The 15,805-nt window shown below is 31.0% G+C and overlaps 2 protein-coding genes across 6 annotated transcripts; both read right to left on the bottom strand.

The window, feature by feature from the left end:
• Positions 1-3,906: 3,906 nt before the first annotated feature.
• LOC127062509 (tyrosine-protein phosphatase non-receptor type 2) lies at positions 3,907-13,493 on the bottom strand. Of its 4 annotated transcripts, XM_050990874.1 has the most exons (9): positions 12,772-13,491; positions 11,840-12,001; positions 11,495-11,754; positions 11,175-11,400; positions 10,916-11,068; positions 10,515-10,683; positions 10,231-10,441; positions 10,032-10,142; positions 3,907-4,599 (listed from the first exon to the last, which is right to left on the bottom strand). In XM_050990874.1, exons 1-9 carry the CDS (start codon positions 12,871-12,873, stop codon positions 4,539-4,541), a joined length of 1,455 nt encoding a protein of 484 aa, XP_050846831.1. In that variant the 5' UTR covers positions 12,874-13,491; the 3' UTR covers positions 3,907-4,538. The 4 variants fall into 4 exon arrangements, with proteins under 4 accessions (XP_050846831.1, XP_050846827.1, XP_050846829.1 ...); XM_050990870.1 differs by having other exon boundaries at positions 3,907-10,142; positions 12,772-13,493; XM_050990872.1 differs by having other exon boundaries at positions 3,907-10,142; positions 10,231-10,438; positions 12,772-13,493.
• A 462-nt stretch (positions 13,494-13,955) lies between these two features.
• LOC127062512 (abasic site processing protein HMCES) lies at positions 13,956-15,600 on the bottom strand. Of its 2 annotated transcripts, XM_050990884.1 has the most exons (7): positions 15,509-15,600; positions 15,377-15,429; positions 15,204-15,310; positions 14,791-15,099; positions 14,610-14,714; positions 14,323-14,477; positions 13,956-14,200 (listed from the first exon to the last, which is right to left on the bottom strand). In XM_050990884.1, exons 1-7 carry the CDS (start codon positions 15,526-15,528, stop codon positions 14,044-14,046), a joined length of 906 nt encoding a protein of 301 aa, XP_050846841.1. In that variant the 5' UTR covers positions 15,529-15,600; the 3' UTR covers positions 13,956-14,043. The 2 variants fall into 2 exon arrangements, with proteins under 2 accessions (XP_050846841.1, XP_050846840.1); XM_050990883.1 differs by having other exon boundaries at positions 15,204-15,429; positions 15,509-15,598.
• Between the last annotated feature and the right edge of the window lie 205 nt (positions 15,601-15,805).

The raw sequence follows: 15,805 nt of genomic DNA, 5'->3' as shown, positions 1-15,805 counted from the left end.
CGTAAAAGTATATTAACTAACCAAAAGATATAATGAGAGTGGGGGAGAAAGATACATGTTTTTATTTCTGGGAGAGTTTAAAATGACATTTGCCATGGAAAGCATACCTGCTATAAATAAAAATAGACAAATTCATTTCATATTTCTAGAACCTGCAGAGAGTATCCTGTTGTTAGTTGTACAGCTCTTAAAAAGTTATTCGTTGTTACATATGCATCGTAGGTAACAAAACTTACGATGCGTTAATAGCACGATTAATTAATTCACTTTAATAATCCGATGAAAGGCTTCATTTTTAAACGTTTTCTTTTTATCTCTCTTCTTTTCTTTTTCTGTTATATATATATATATATATATATATAATATATGTATATATATAATATATGTATATATATATATATATAATATATGTATATGTATATATATACACACACATATATATATAGTTAAATATATTTATAAACTATATATATATATATATTTCTTTTTTTTAATTTCCTCATCTGTTTATACATATAATTATAATCACAATATCGTTTCTATTGTTTTTCTTTCTTTTAAACGTATAGAGTTTTGTAAACCCATTATTATACGCGTTATTCTTATTTAACTCGTTTCCGAATGTGCTACAGCTCTGCTGCGTTTAGCAAATATTTATTTATAAATAGATGTCCAAGAGAGAAAGTCGCTATTTATTAAATAACACGACAGTTTTAAATCAAATTTTTTCTTTTTCCTTTTCTTTTTTTTTTTTTTTTTTTTTTTTTTTAATTATTATTTTTCTTTTTTTTCTGTTTATTTTCTACAGAAGTAAAAGAAGAAGAAAAAAAAGAAATAAAATAAAACAAGCCAGACAACAAAACGTTAATTTTTAATCGCGCTAAGTAGGTGTCGAGTTATGATGCGTATATATATAATACTCATGGTTAACGAAACGGTCGTGCCATTTTGTACCAGTGTGGAGAGAAGCGGGACGATTTAATGACCGCACATAGGATATTGACTACTATTCTTTCAGCTTAGGCTGTCCAAGAGTGTTTAAAAAAAGAGATATGTTAAAAAAATATTTGATTTTACGCACGTACGAGACTAAAGCTGATGAAGATTTGTGAATGATCCGACAAGATTTTAATTATCAATAGCAAACAGATTAGTAGTCGTATATGCATATCCTCGTTGTGCACGGGCTCGTTTATAAGTATATACTTGTCACACATGTATGTATATATATATATGTATATGTATATATATATATATATATATATATATATATATATATATAGTATGTGTGTATATGCGCGCGCACACATCATCCCTTACAAGAAAGAAAAAAAAATAAAAAATAAAAACCATTTAATCTGGTGCTTTACGAGTCATGCAGCTGACAAAATATCCCTGAAGAAAGAAAAAGAATTACTACATGTGCAATTATTCCAAGTGATACGATTGTATTCGAGGAACTTGACAAAGTTTAAAAAAAAAAGAATCTATTCGTCTTCAGTCTCGTACCGATCGATTATACGTGACAAAACACGATGGCAATTACGTGTGTATGTATGCGTGTGTGTGTGTTGGTGCGTGTGCGTGCGAAAGAGTGTGATACGTTTGCGTGCATGTTGTTCTGTGTGTGCATGAATGCGTGGCTCTCTCTATTACGCATGTATGGATGCGTGTGTATGTAATCCGTATCTGTTGAACCAGGAATTTGTGATTCGTATAAAAGCTTGCATAATGGCTGTGTTACCATATACGGTCTTATCTTCCAAATGATTTTAAGTTATTTTTCGAATGAGCTATATTAAAAGCTGCAAGATTACGCCGAAATAATTACTATTATTCCTGATCGTCGTATTTATTTTCTTTTTTTATCTTTCTTTTTTAATTTTTATTATTATCATTATTTTTACCATTATTTTTTTCTCAAAAAAGATTCCTTCGTCCATGAACATGTATAGTTGTAATGTGTCTCTTTTAACATTATTCAAAAATGCAAATGATGGAAAAATGAAAAAATTTTGTCTATTGTATTAACGTTGCTTAAATATCATTTTCTTTATCTTACTCAGAGGAAAAAATAAATAAATTGGAAATTCCAGTATTCTAATGTCAAAGAAAGTTTAATAAATCGACGGTAAAAATATTTTTTTTCCACGCGTACTTATGAAAGAATATAATACTATAAAGATGACAATGACGACTACGGCGATGATATGATGGTAAAACAGATTTCTGCGCAATCTTGTACATTTAAAACTAAGAGAGTTCAATGGCTGGCTTTCAAAATTTTATCAAATCGAATTGATTTCTTGTAATTTCTTCAAATTAACGATGCGCATTTATTGAAGGCGTCAGTATTTCTGTTTGTCTTATATATAAACATATATATTTTATATATTGCGTATATATGTATATTTTATGTATATATATATATACGATATGTATATTTGTATATTTGTATATACAAATAATATATACGTATATACAAAAAATTATATATATACACATATATATATGTACACACATATATATGTATATATACATACATATACATAACATATACATATATATAAAAATATATATATACAAACCATTATCATTTTATATTTTTCTGTTGAAAACTATTGACGAAGCATACTGAATTCTCTTGGTATTCTAACATACATTATATTTTGTGCTTGCTTATTGACACATGTAACGGTTCACGTGCGTTCCTCAACGAACGCAGAACTATGCAGTAAATGCAGTTAAATATTCTACGATTTCTTTCGAATATAAGAATTTCCAAATCTTACTTTATACATTTAAAGCTCTATTCTATGTAAATTTTCCTCAGCGATAAGTGAAGTTTTAAGAGCCTATATTGTACAGAATTAAATAATAAACGTTTGGTTAATTTTTAATCATTTCTTACACATAAAATAAATAAATTAGAACGCTAGTATTGATAATGTCGATAATAATAATAATAGTGAATCTACACTACTACTATTACTACTATTACTACCACTACTATTACCACCACCACCACCACCACCACACTACACTACTACTACTACTACTACTACTACTACTACTACTACTACTGCTACTACTACTCTACTACTACTACTGCTACTACCATTACTACTACTACACTACTACTATTACTACTACTACACTACTACTACTACTACTACTACTATTACACTACTACTACTACTACTACTATTACTACCACTACTACTACTACTACTACTACTACTACTACTACTACTACTACTACTACTACTACTACTACTACTACTACACTACTACTACTACTACTACTACTACTACTACTACTACTACTACTATCACTACTACTACTAATAATAATAAATAAATAATAATGAATAGTAATAGTAACAGGAAGAAAAAACATTAATAATATTAATATTGATCATAATAATAATAATAATAATGATAATAATAATAATAATAATACTAATAACAATAATAATAGAAACAGCAGAAAAAAGCGCTGACGACGACGACGATGACGATGACAACATCAACAACAATAACAATAATAATAATAATAACAACAATAACAATGAATTTAATAATTATATATATACATAGTTTTACTATAATGCAAATGAGTATAATATTTAGTTATTGTATATAGTGTACAAGAAAGCTGGTCTTGTAAGATACGAATAAGATGTTTTAATGTGCACATAGCCGCGTCATTGTCAATAATCATATTATTACGATTAATAATAATTACAGTTTTTTAAAACTTGGCTTTTCTATCACATCAGCTCCCAGCATATTTCGTTTGTAAACCAACCTATAGCTCCACCCTCTACCCCCGTCATTTCGTATTTCCATTGATGATGCTTCGTTTTTGTGGACGATCGGTATCACCGTAATGAAAATGTTCAATTAATTAACGTAGATATTTTATTAGCCAATAATTTAACAACTCGTCTCTATTTATGATGTAAGTAATCATATCAAGGCGTGCAAGACTTTTCCAATAATTCATACAAATATATGATCTGCCTTAACGAATAAAGTAGATGATACGTTATGAAAGTAAAAGGCACGTTAGGATTCATTAGAACTTTTCTTCTTATTTAGATATTTCCAAACTAATCGCGGAAACGTTTAATTGTTATGAACGACGGATAGAACGATCCTTGACAATGAGAGGAACATTTACAGATTCTGTTAGAATAATGTATTATCTGTGAGGGTAAGAATATGTTCCCTAAGGTAATCATTTTGTTTATTCGTCTAAGGAGTCAATGATAAAAACGCAGAGAGAAAATATATACGCTCATTGGTGAATCATATTAAGAAACAAAGTAATTTATTATACTACCAATGCATTCCAAAAAAAAAAAAAAAGAAATTTTTCAATAAATACCAGCGCCGATGTGCCTCTGTCTCTCTTTGTTTCTTTTTTTTTAAGGTTTAAAAAATAAAAAATAAAAAAACAAATAGTTTTTAGCGAGGTTGAGCACATATATTATAATTTTTTATTGCTCGTCGCGCGGTTTCTTTTTTTCTACTTAGATCGTAGATTCGGCCTCCTCGTGAACACTTTCGCTGCTTTCGGTTTCGCTTTTAGATCTGAAAGAAATCAATAGATGAAGTTCTCTCTAAGTTATGGTACGAGGAAAGATTAGTAGTATATGTGAACATTTTATATAATAATAATAATAATAATAATAATAATAATAATAATAATAATAATAATAATAGTAATAATTAATGAAGGAAACACATAATATGCATACAAACAATCCACAGATTGCATACACACACACACACACATTCACACGCAAGAAAAAAATCGCAGAAGTAACTAATGTCACTAATTTTGCATTTGAAAAGGACGACGAGATTTCCTAATACTTTTTTTTTCGTTCCGTTTTATCGGATAATTCGTCGATGAGGGGTGAAATAAAATAACGTGAGGAAAGTATTAACAAATCTTTCCTATATTGATCGACCGTTCATCATTATCATCATCATCATCATTATCATCATCATCATCATTTCATAGGTATGGATTTCTAATGTAAAATCATTTACTTCTCTCGTTAAAAAAAAAAAAAAATTTAGAAAAACACAGAATAGAATAAACGATAATATATATGAGATACTATCGAGCACATTGATTTTTCTCCTCGATGCTTCGTACATGTACGTATATATAATGTATTCTTATTTCGTATATTGACCGTCCACGCGCCATATTGTCCAATTTTATACTGTATCACTAAATGTATGTTTATATCTATACTACGTGCAAGAGAGAGAATTAAAAATAAACAAAAGATATTTAATGATACATTATACGTTAATGGATTAGTTTAATTGCACGGACGAAATATTCAGAATATGTACGGTTCACAGCAATGATTATATTATACGTCACTTTCAATTTTGGACACGCGCGTTCCGGTTTCTTTTTTTTTATTATTTTATTTTTTAATTATTATTATTATTATTATTTACTTCATCCTTCATTTTACTTCGTATTATCAATAATCACTGTTCGTAATATACTAATAGTACGGTACACTATACATAGAGATTATGTGTAAGCCGATCATTAAGATGTTTCTTATATTATTTTTATGATTACCTCCGTATAATCTTTGACACGAGGCTTATTATTTATTTGTCCAGTTTGCCCTTTTCTTTTTCTACCTCTGTATATATGACATATATTATTGAAAATCAAAGATAATTTTAATATATCTTTCGGTAGAAGGAAATCGTATGTTTTGTTTTGTTTTTTTGGCTTACAAAGCGATGTCGATAATTCATCGCATTCTTATTTCTTGATTAGAATATCTTTTTTTTTGTATTTTTTTTATAATTTTTTTTTTCTATAATAATACGGACAACATATCGGTGCTTAGCACGATCCAAGAATGGTGGATATGCTATCGCTATTATCTACTTGTGTATTGTCGGGTAATAAAAACGATTCGCTTTATCGGAAATTATTCTACCATCAATAAATCGTAATATTGTATAGTCCTCTTAATGTGCTATCTTGCCAGAGAATAATTGCTTGTAATTCAAAGTTTCACTTGTTTCTTTTTTACGAGTAGGCACTTAACCATGTTTCTGTGTGTTCGGCATATTACTATCTGTTACAATTGAGAATTACAACGGTGCCTTCCCCTTTCTCTCTCTCTCTCTCTCTCTCTCTCTCTCTCACTCTCTCACTCACTCTCTCACTCACTCTTTCTCTCTCTTTCTTTCTCACTCTCACTCTCACTCACATGCTAATTTTCTTTCACACTCGTAGCATTTTCATTTCTGGTTTTTTAAAATTATTTTTTCTATGTATTTTCCACTGCGTGTTATTTTTCTTTCAATGAAAAAGAAATGTCCTCGGTTTAGTATTCATCACTATCGATATCTTTTTATCATTCATGCAAACGCACATACATGCATACATACTCGCGTACAATACACACAAACGTACAACAGAGACACGTTTAAAGCGCATACCAGTTTTTGGAACTTTTAATTAGCACCGTGCTTCTAAGCATATCCTGATCGTAAAAATCATCTCTGCCTAAGCACAACACAGAGGTAGTAACCAACCGCCTACTTGTTCTTTTTTCTTTTTTGTTTCTTGCCAATCTTTCCATTTCTTTTTCTCCATACAAACAATGAGTTCGAGCGTTAGCTAACTAGGCTCTTATCGTTGACTATTTTATTTGAAAAATTTGAAGGCATAAAATGTTCATCGTATCCCCTTTTCTGTACTTGTCGTCAGTCTTTTTAAATCGACCGAAAGTAAAAAGTTCAGTACGCGTGTTCTTCCACCTTTTGTTAAATATCGTCGAGAGATAGTGTTCTATATTATTTCTATACGGTACGATAATTATAAAGTGTTTAATTTTGTTATTGTATATATTATTCTATGTAATAATATAAAGAGAAGAGAAGTATTTTGAAAATATGTAGTTAAGAGTGTAGAAGAAATGACGACAAACTTTCATAAACTAAACTCTAATTTGATGATGGTACAATTTACATTATTTGTTAGCATCGACAGATGTACACAACTTGTAACAAGAAAAATATTGATAGTAAGTATTATAATAGTTTCTTTTTGTTTGTTTTTTTTTCCTTTTCACTTATGAGCGCACTTGTGTAATTAATATAGCTTGATTATGCATATGTGGAATTACAACAGAATAGAAGATGTATGCTCATTTATGTATTCATGTCTATACATAGATACATACATGCTTATGTATTCTCATTTATGTACCTTGTAAAGATGGAAAATGAACACGCGTCCATCTAAATCTAATGTTCCTATAGTTTCAGAGATCGTATTCCAACGTTAATAATGTATGAAAGTAAAAAATACACCTTTGTGAAAACACTTATACAAACACGCACACGCATGCACTTTCTCGCACATACTACACAAGCTCTCTCAAGTGGTCACGCTCAGAAAACATACCAATATATCAAGTACACACTCTTGCAACTTCGGTTAATTGAAATACGATCCAAATTCCTTTTTTCAAGGTCTTCATGACTTACGGATACGTATACATATACATATAGATATACACATAAATATATATATATATACGTATAGTATAGTTCGATATACAAATATGAGCTGGATGCTCTATTTTCTTTTACTCATCTCTTTTTTTTTTTTTTTGTTTTTTTGAGAAGTTATTAGCCATACTCAGTCTTCCCCTTGCTCTGTACGTTTCTAAAAATGTCTTTCTACAGAAATTTTTTTCTTTAAATACATTATATTTTTCAATAAGACTTTCAATTATCGGTTTAAATGACCACGTTCATTTCATATACCGTATGGTCTTTTTATAAAAAGTAGGAGCAAGAGGATAAAATTATAAATACATTATGACAATCTCTCAAATACTTAAAAAATTTTCGAAGTTATCAATAGAAAGTTGCGTACAAAACTGAAGTCTCTTTATATCATATTGATATATACAATTGGGAACATTAATGACATACAGTGGAGATATCCCTTTCAGTTTGCCAAATTTCTTTTAAAATGAAAGAGTTATTCCTACTATACGTCATTAATTTTCCTAATCGTAATACGTACTTCTCCAAATAAGTATGTCATGAAACAAAGAAGAAATAAGCAATGGGCGATTAATGCATTATAGATGAATTCTGAACCCACTATTTCTTGTATCTTTTAAAGATTTTGCTTATAACTTCAGAAAACTTGAAGTTATACTTCTATAATAATGAGGAATGTTATTGTGTAAAATCGAAGAAAATAGAAACAAATGAATCAATCAGTTATCATTAAAGTTCGTAAATTATGATGCGAATGAAAGACGAAATGAAATGAAATTATAATATAAAATCTAATAGAACGAATTCAAAATACTTTCTAACAAAGGATAAGTATTTTATCAGATACACACAAATATTTTTTTTGGAATAGAAATATATAAGTTATCTACCATATAGCCTCAGGTAGACGACTTGAGCGAAATCATTATTTTAAACAAACGATACTCTAGAGAAAAATGACTATCGTGTGTTATAAATGTGAAAAACTTTCATTCCAATCAATATAGTATCTATATCTTATGAATTGATTATACGTGAATATTGCTACTTTATTTTATATCTGTTAGCTGGATTTTTTTTCTTTAACTGTTTCTTTTTTCTTTCTTTCGATTAATTTCCGCAACATTTCGACTTCATTACGTGGTGTCGAATAATTAATCCTTTTTTCGTTTGCTATAAACATTTTGGTGAAAGAGCAAACTCTATATTAATGGCAAATATTTAAAAAAAAACATCTATGATGCTACTATGTGACTATTATAACAATTTCTAGTTCTATCACAAGCGTACCTATTACACATTATAAAGATAATGAGGTGCTTGTCAATTTCATGATTTTCGTACCCTGAATCTCACTAGATCTAATCTATTTAAAAAATTGCTTCTTTTTATATAAAATTCTCCTGTAAATCTTACTTCCTTATTAGTTAGAATACTAAATAGAAAAAAAAAAAACAGCGATATAGCAATAAGTATTTAACATATGCAATAATTGCATTTTAATATTATACTTCGCGTTCAAATGAATTAAATTAATTTATACTTGAAACGTACTTTACAAGAATTGTGTAACTATCGATGATATGAAATTGATGTGAAAGAAACATTATTTATAAAAAGTTCATTGCTATTTCAATATAAATGTATAATCAACTGAATCAACGTGAAAAGAATGCATGTATCCGATATTTTTTATGCTATTTATATATAAATGAAGAACTTTTTGAACGCGAAATTTCAAGTTTCTCGTAACACATTACTTATAAAAGTTAAGAAATAGTTCTCTGAAAGTACGTTATACCTTTCCATTAGATTTGTACAAGAGCATATCTGGATAATTGATTAATGAATCATGACATGGTATGACGAAATCTATGCAAGGAATCTGGAAATGGACATGCATTCTAGTCTCAAATATTTATAGAATGAATCGCAATATAAAAATACAAATTGAAAATTTCAGCTCTTTTTCATTGATCAGTTTTCCCTAACATCTACTTATTTTCTTCTGATGCTCAAATATCACATCTTGCACTCGCAATTTGTGATTAATCATACTCATATTCATATGTTATATTACCTTCGTTTGTTAATACGATCATCAGAAGTTGATCGCCGAGTATCACTTATGATACTATTTTTTGACAGATGATCCTGTTACCATTAATAGTTTACTTCCTCTCACACGATTCTCTTTTCTAATTAGCTAAACTTTAAAGAGAGTAGTAACTGATAAGGATCAAGATGTAAAAATCTTGCATTGAGAATAAGAGTTCTCGAAATACGTGCATCATATTAGTATCACTGGTCACTTGCAATTTCATATACAAGTGATACTATTTGTAATCTTATAATTCTAACCACGCATATACAAGTAGCCAACAAGTGCTAAAACACCCCCACCAACAATTGCTGCACCTATGCCTATTGTAAGGGGCTTAAATAATGACCTCTTGAGTTTTTGCCATTCTTCGACTTCCTTTTGGCGACGTTTCATCTCGCGAACTTGTGCAGCCAGCCGTTCCTTCTTATCACGATTGCGTTGACGTAGTTCACTTTTTCTGTTGAAATAATAACAATGAAATTAATACAATAATGTTTATGCATGTGAATTTTAATTCATTGTTCATAATAATATAGAAAACTTACGCATCAGGACTGGACGGAGGACTAACTGTATGAAAAGAACTTTCACTATCGTTGACAATGTCAGCTGAAGATACAGCACCATCAGAATTTTGTTCATGAAGTTTGTTTGCAATAGATGTAGAGTTTGTAGGAGGAGGACTTGTAGATGGTTGTGTACATATTGATGGTTCTCTAGGTAATGGTTTATCTGGTGGTCCACCTAATTCATCTGCTATTAAATATAAAAGGACATTGTACGAAACATTCATACATTTTTTTGAAAATATCAATAAAAAGGTTATTACCATTTCCAGTATTTGTATTAGCAGTTAACTCAGCTATCATGCTACGTTGTAAAGATTCTCCTCTAGGAGGTGGTAAAGGTGGAGGCTCATCTTCTTCTTCTATTGAAGAGTTACTGATGTTATTAACAACATCATAATGATTTGTTACTATTTCATTGTTGTCGACATTCTGTAAATCACAATTAATTTAGAAAAAAGCAGTCATTATATAATATCACAGTAGATCAATGCTATTAGAATGTTAAATATTAACAGACACGTTATTTAGACAATACAATAACTGCTACTATAGAAGAAAACGTATATCAAAGTTGAAAAGACCATATTGTTTGTTAATATACTTCATTTGGTAATCACACATAACTAATAGCACTGTGCTACTGCGAATTGGTATTAGTTACCACGTTATTGGATGGCAATTGCTTTGCTCCTTCAATAATGGCAGCATATGAAAATCGTAATTGATCAGGTGTTTGTATTAAACCCATTCTAGACCTTCTCATCTCCATCAAAACATCCCGTACATTTACAGAATTTAAACCATTTTCTTCTATCTATAAGAAATCAATGAACAAAATTCTAAGATACTTATTCATACAGAATATTTCAAAAATATAGTGAAATTTGCATATGATATTTAAAATAAGTATATCGACTTACTAAAACAAGGCATGTATCAACTAAGCAAAAAGTTCCTGATCTTCCAATCCCAGCAGAACAATGAACAACAGGTGGACCAACGTTTTGATTTAATACTCCCGATTGTCTTACATCTGCTAAAAAATGTAAAAAGGCTGTAGGACTTTGTGGCACACCGAAATCTGGCCAAGTAATATAATGGAAGTGCAAGATCTCTCTGCTTTCCAATGTTTCCAAATCTGTTATTCTAAAAAGATGAAGGAAAAAAAAGAAAGAATAGGTACATTTGTCAAAGATATAATTAATCTTATAAATTATATATATATATATACTTCTTTTACCGTAATGTTCTTGTGGTATAATCTGACGACTCTGTTTTACTAATATACTCTACTTTTAGACCAACATCTGGGAAAGCCATTGTACTTTCTGTACTTTCAAGAGGCCAATATTGATGGCACTTAACATGATCTTTTTCAATTGTCTTATTTAGCATTAATACAGCTTTACTGTTTTGTTCCCATACCATGAGCCAGAAATGACCAGCAGTAGATGGCAGTGGTCCTTGTGTGAGAATATATTGTCTATGTGCACGATCCATCTAAGATGAAATTACGTAGAACTATTCATAGTTTTATCATTGAATATTTATAACCATCAACTACTTTATATATACATATATATACCTGTATCAGATTGGCATTAATATAATCACATGGACCCCTTTTAAGAACAATTCTGGTATGATCGTAAGGAGCCACATCTCTGTAACGATTCAAGTTCCTATTCTGTCGTTTCTTCGATTCATTATACGTGTATCCATAATTACCACATTCATTTCTTATATGCTGTCAAAGTTAAGTCGTTAACGTTAATACATATTAATGACATTGTCCATAGAAAAATTCATAACGTAAATCTAATCGATGGACAAATACGACATCAAATACATTTTATAATGGTTGGAAATTTAATTGGAAACAAGGGAGGTTGATAAGAAATGAAAAGAACTAGATGAAAACATAGAGGAGCCCTTACCACTCGAAGCAATTATTCTTCATTCTATCCTACATATAGCATGACATTGACGTTGACGAATACAGCAATGCTTCCGTGGTACAAAATACACGTAACTCTCAGGACGGAAATCGAACTTAAGATCGGAAGAACGTCGTACCATGACGAATAACTTTAACTACAAACGGTAACGCGCGATATCATCGTGTGACCGTCAAACTGGCCTCGAATTGGCCGGTAATTAAAAATATATGCGATCTGTCTGGGTTTTTGGTTACACGACGACAAAATGCTCCGTCAGCGTACGATACGGACGGCTGCACAAGTTCGTTACTGAACGAAATTATCGTTAACATGTTTTTATTATTCTCGCCCTCGTCTTCGTCACGTAGTCATCATTCGCAATTTTTTCTTCGCAGAAGTGATAGAAAAAAAAAAAAAAAAAAAAAAAAGAAGAGTAATGGAAAAGACGACACGAGCGAGGAAGAATGGTTAGATGGTTAGAGATGAATGGATAAAGGGGAGAACGAGAGGAAAGAGGGAAAGCAAAAAGAAAAAAAGGGGGAGAGAAAAAGAGAAAGAGAATTCTCGCGTTTATTACCTGATAGAGAATCGGCCAAGCTTCCTTCGAGGTGATCTCCAGGTACTCGGTTTCGACGTTACTTATCGCCGTTTCGCGCGTTTGTTCTTGGTTGTCGGTCATCGTGTCGGTCCGTTCGTAATTCTTACTAGCGTTCGGCGCTCGTGGCGAAAACGACAAGACGACGAGAAGAGGCGCGAGAGGAAGCACGAGAGGAGGCACGCCAAGAGGCTGGGCCCCGCTCGCGCGCGATACCTTCTCTCCCGCTCTTGTCTCGCTCCCTCTCCTTCTTCCTTCTTTCTCGCTTTAACTTCTTTCTTTCTTTTTTTCTTTCTTTCTTTCTTTCTTTCCTTTCTTCCTTCCTTCTTTTCTTTCTTTCTTCCTTCCTTCCTTCCTTTCTTACTCTCGCCTTTTCGTTAAAAAGGCGTTTCAACCGGCAAGGGATGCCATGCGCGAGCCGGACACTCGCGCGAAGGCTACCCTTCGCTTCTACACCGTCTAAACTATGTACACGAACGAACCAACGAACGACGAACGAACCAACGAATGAACACGGTGATCCTTACGGAATACCTTCGCGAGACGCGCTCACTCGCGTTTCCTCCCTTCCACAATGAGTCACTAACGCAAAACCATATCACTACCGGCAGCACCAAGCGCTTTACTACACGATCAAGATCAAACGTACTCCCTCACTGCTCCGAACACTGTTGACATCGACGTCGTTGTAACTGTAGTGCAACGAACAGTGCTGACATCTGAATTCGCGAAAAGCTAAAAGAGCGAGAGCGAAAGCGAAAGAGAGAGAGAGAGAGAGAGAGAGAGAGTGGGAGGGAGTAAGATGAAAAGAACGAGGAAGACCGTATTTCGACGAAGCACCTTCGTTACTTCTTTCTATCGTACCAATACATTGACGAAGCCCGCGACAAGTAATTTCGAAATCGTTGAACATTGATTTAAAAGCAGATTGCTCAAAGCATTGATATATAGTTTTCCTTAGAAATCCTAGTACGTAGTTTCGTTTCTTCTAATGTCATATATTGTGAATACGTGGAAATCAACGCCATTTAACTCCGTTTATTACTTATTGTTGACACGTTAGAAGAGGATATATAGGGAAAAAAATTATACACTGAACGAATTGTTTTCGTGTTCTCGTGAAACATTTACAACAACGATTCTCGTAATGTAGTAAAATTTCTCAATATCGTTAAAATGAGAGATTTATTATAAGAAAATATCAGGACAATTTTGAGATTTTTAGAAAATATTAGGAAAGTATCTATTAGTGATTTAAGATTTCTTTGTTATTTTTGCAGGTATCTCATCTTCGTTTATCTCCTCTTCAATAGAATCACTGCTCATTGTATCGTTTTTTTTGCTAGATTTTCCAGATTCTCTTTTCAGCCAGGAAGCCATAAAAACTGCAGAGCTATTCTTTTGTTTCTCCCTTTATATAATACAATTACAGAATCAATACTGTGACATGTTACTTACTTTATCCGTTCAAGCATGCATGTTCTGTTATAATATTATGAAGATAAAATTACATAATGTTATGCATATACATACTTCACTTCTATTTGCTCTCTGCATTTTACATCTTTATGAGATACGTTGTTCACAAGTGTAGAAACTGTATGCCAACTTAAAAATTTTTCTATTAATTTTTGTTCCTTTAATATCTCTACAGCTTTATACGGCGACACTTCCAAATCCAACCACAGCTAATAATAATTGTAATATTTGATTGTTAATAGAATGCATTGAAATATATCTTTGTTTTAAAAACAAAAAAATATATATATAAATTATTAAACGATTTATATTTATTTATAACTGTGCTTGTATAGACATACTTGACACTGTTCTTCGTCTAGAAAAATTGGTGTACGATCATGTAACCAAGACAAAGATTGGTTTGCATCTTTGGTAAGTACTGAACAGCTATATACAATTTTTCCCTGCAATATAAATATGTTGATTGTAGTTGTTCTTTAATAAATATAAATGAATATTATATATAATATTCATATGTACCTCAACAGTCTCAAATGTATTAAATATTCCAGCCATTTTTAAAGGTTTATATCCTTTCCATCCAGATTCCAAGGACCATTCGTTAGACCATGTTTTAGGATCATCAGCTTTTATACCTGATTCTTGCTTAGCATAGATATAATATGGTTGTTTCGGTGATTTATTCTCACCAGCTTTCCATTCGTAGAATCCATCAAAAAGCACGATACATTTGAATCCTTTTCGCAATGGTGTAGCATAAAGTTTAGATTCTAAGATTCGATCTAGACGACTATTATGTGTAGAAGCGGTGTGTTTTTTATAATCTCCCTATAGATTATATTTTCTAAATTAATCTCAGAAAAGAAACAAATATACTCAGCTATGAATTAATCTTTGGCAGTTTTATGAAATATAGATATACTTCAACTAACCTTATGCCAAGGTGGTATCATACCCCATAACATAGGACAAAGAAGTCTTTCCTCTTCGTTTTTCAAGTGTGTACCAGCAACAATACAAGGAACAATATCTCTTGGACCTATGTTGCAAGATTGAACATAAACTAATTCACTGTTATCCATCCATGGTACTTTATGATATTCACCTGAAGAATTTTTGTATGCACAAGCACAAGACAGGTTCTCTTTCGACAAAGTACTGAAATAGAAATGTAATTTTTAAATATTTTTTTGTTATATTAAGTTAATTATAATCAATTAAAAACAAAATTGCATACCATGCACCTCGACCGCACATCTTACATCTATCTCTTCAAACGTTTTGCGTCGTGAATATCAACGGTTATATTCTTTTCCATATCGATTAACTTCAATATAGAATAAGCATTATTTTCTCGTAATTATTTTAAACAAAATTGTTTAAAATAGATATAATTATATTTTTTATAGTTTTTCTTAGAAAAGTCAGAAATGTTAATTGCAAATATTAGCATATAATTTAACAATACAAAAAGATAGTATTTAAAAGAAAAATGAAAAATATTGAAAATATAAAAAAAATAATTTTTTATTTC

The sequence above is a fragment of the Vespula vulgaris genome, chromosome 3, assembly GCF_905475345.1.
Source record: "Vespula vulgaris chromosome 3, iyVesVulg1.1, whole genome shotgun sequence".
NCBI lineage: Eukaryota > Metazoa > Arthropoda > Insecta > Hymenoptera > Vespidae > Vespula > Vespula vulgaris.
The sequence above is the reverse complement of the archived record's forward strand: the minus strand, read 5'-3'. Positions and strand labels throughout refer to the sequence as shown.

Excerpts from the sequence above, each read along its gene's own strand:
- LOC127062509 (XM_050990870.1), bottom strand. The coding sequence starts at position 12,873 with ATGACCGACAACCAAGAACAAACGCGCGAAACGGCGATAAGTAACGTC. Across the intron at positions 11,755-11,839 it reads TTAATGCCAATCTGATACAG|ATGGATCGTGCACATAGACA; the intron begins GTATATATATGT and ends ATTTCATCTTAG. Across the intron at positions 11,069-11,174 it reads TTGATACATGCCTTGTTTTA|ATAGAAGAAAATGGTTTAAA; the intron begins GTAAGTCGATAT and ends GATTTCTTATAG.
- LOC127062512 (XM_050990883.1), bottom strand. The coding sequence starts at position 15,528 with ATGTGCGGTCGAGGTGCATG. Across the intron at positions 15,430-15,508 it reads ATGTGCGGTCGAGGTGCATG|TACTTTGTCGAAAGAGAACC; the intron begins GTATGCAATTTT and ends TTTCTATTTCAG. Across the intron at positions 15,100-15,203 it reads TGATACCACCTTGGCATAAG|GGAGATTATAAAAAACACAC; the intron begins GTTAGTTGAAGT and ends TATAATCTATAG.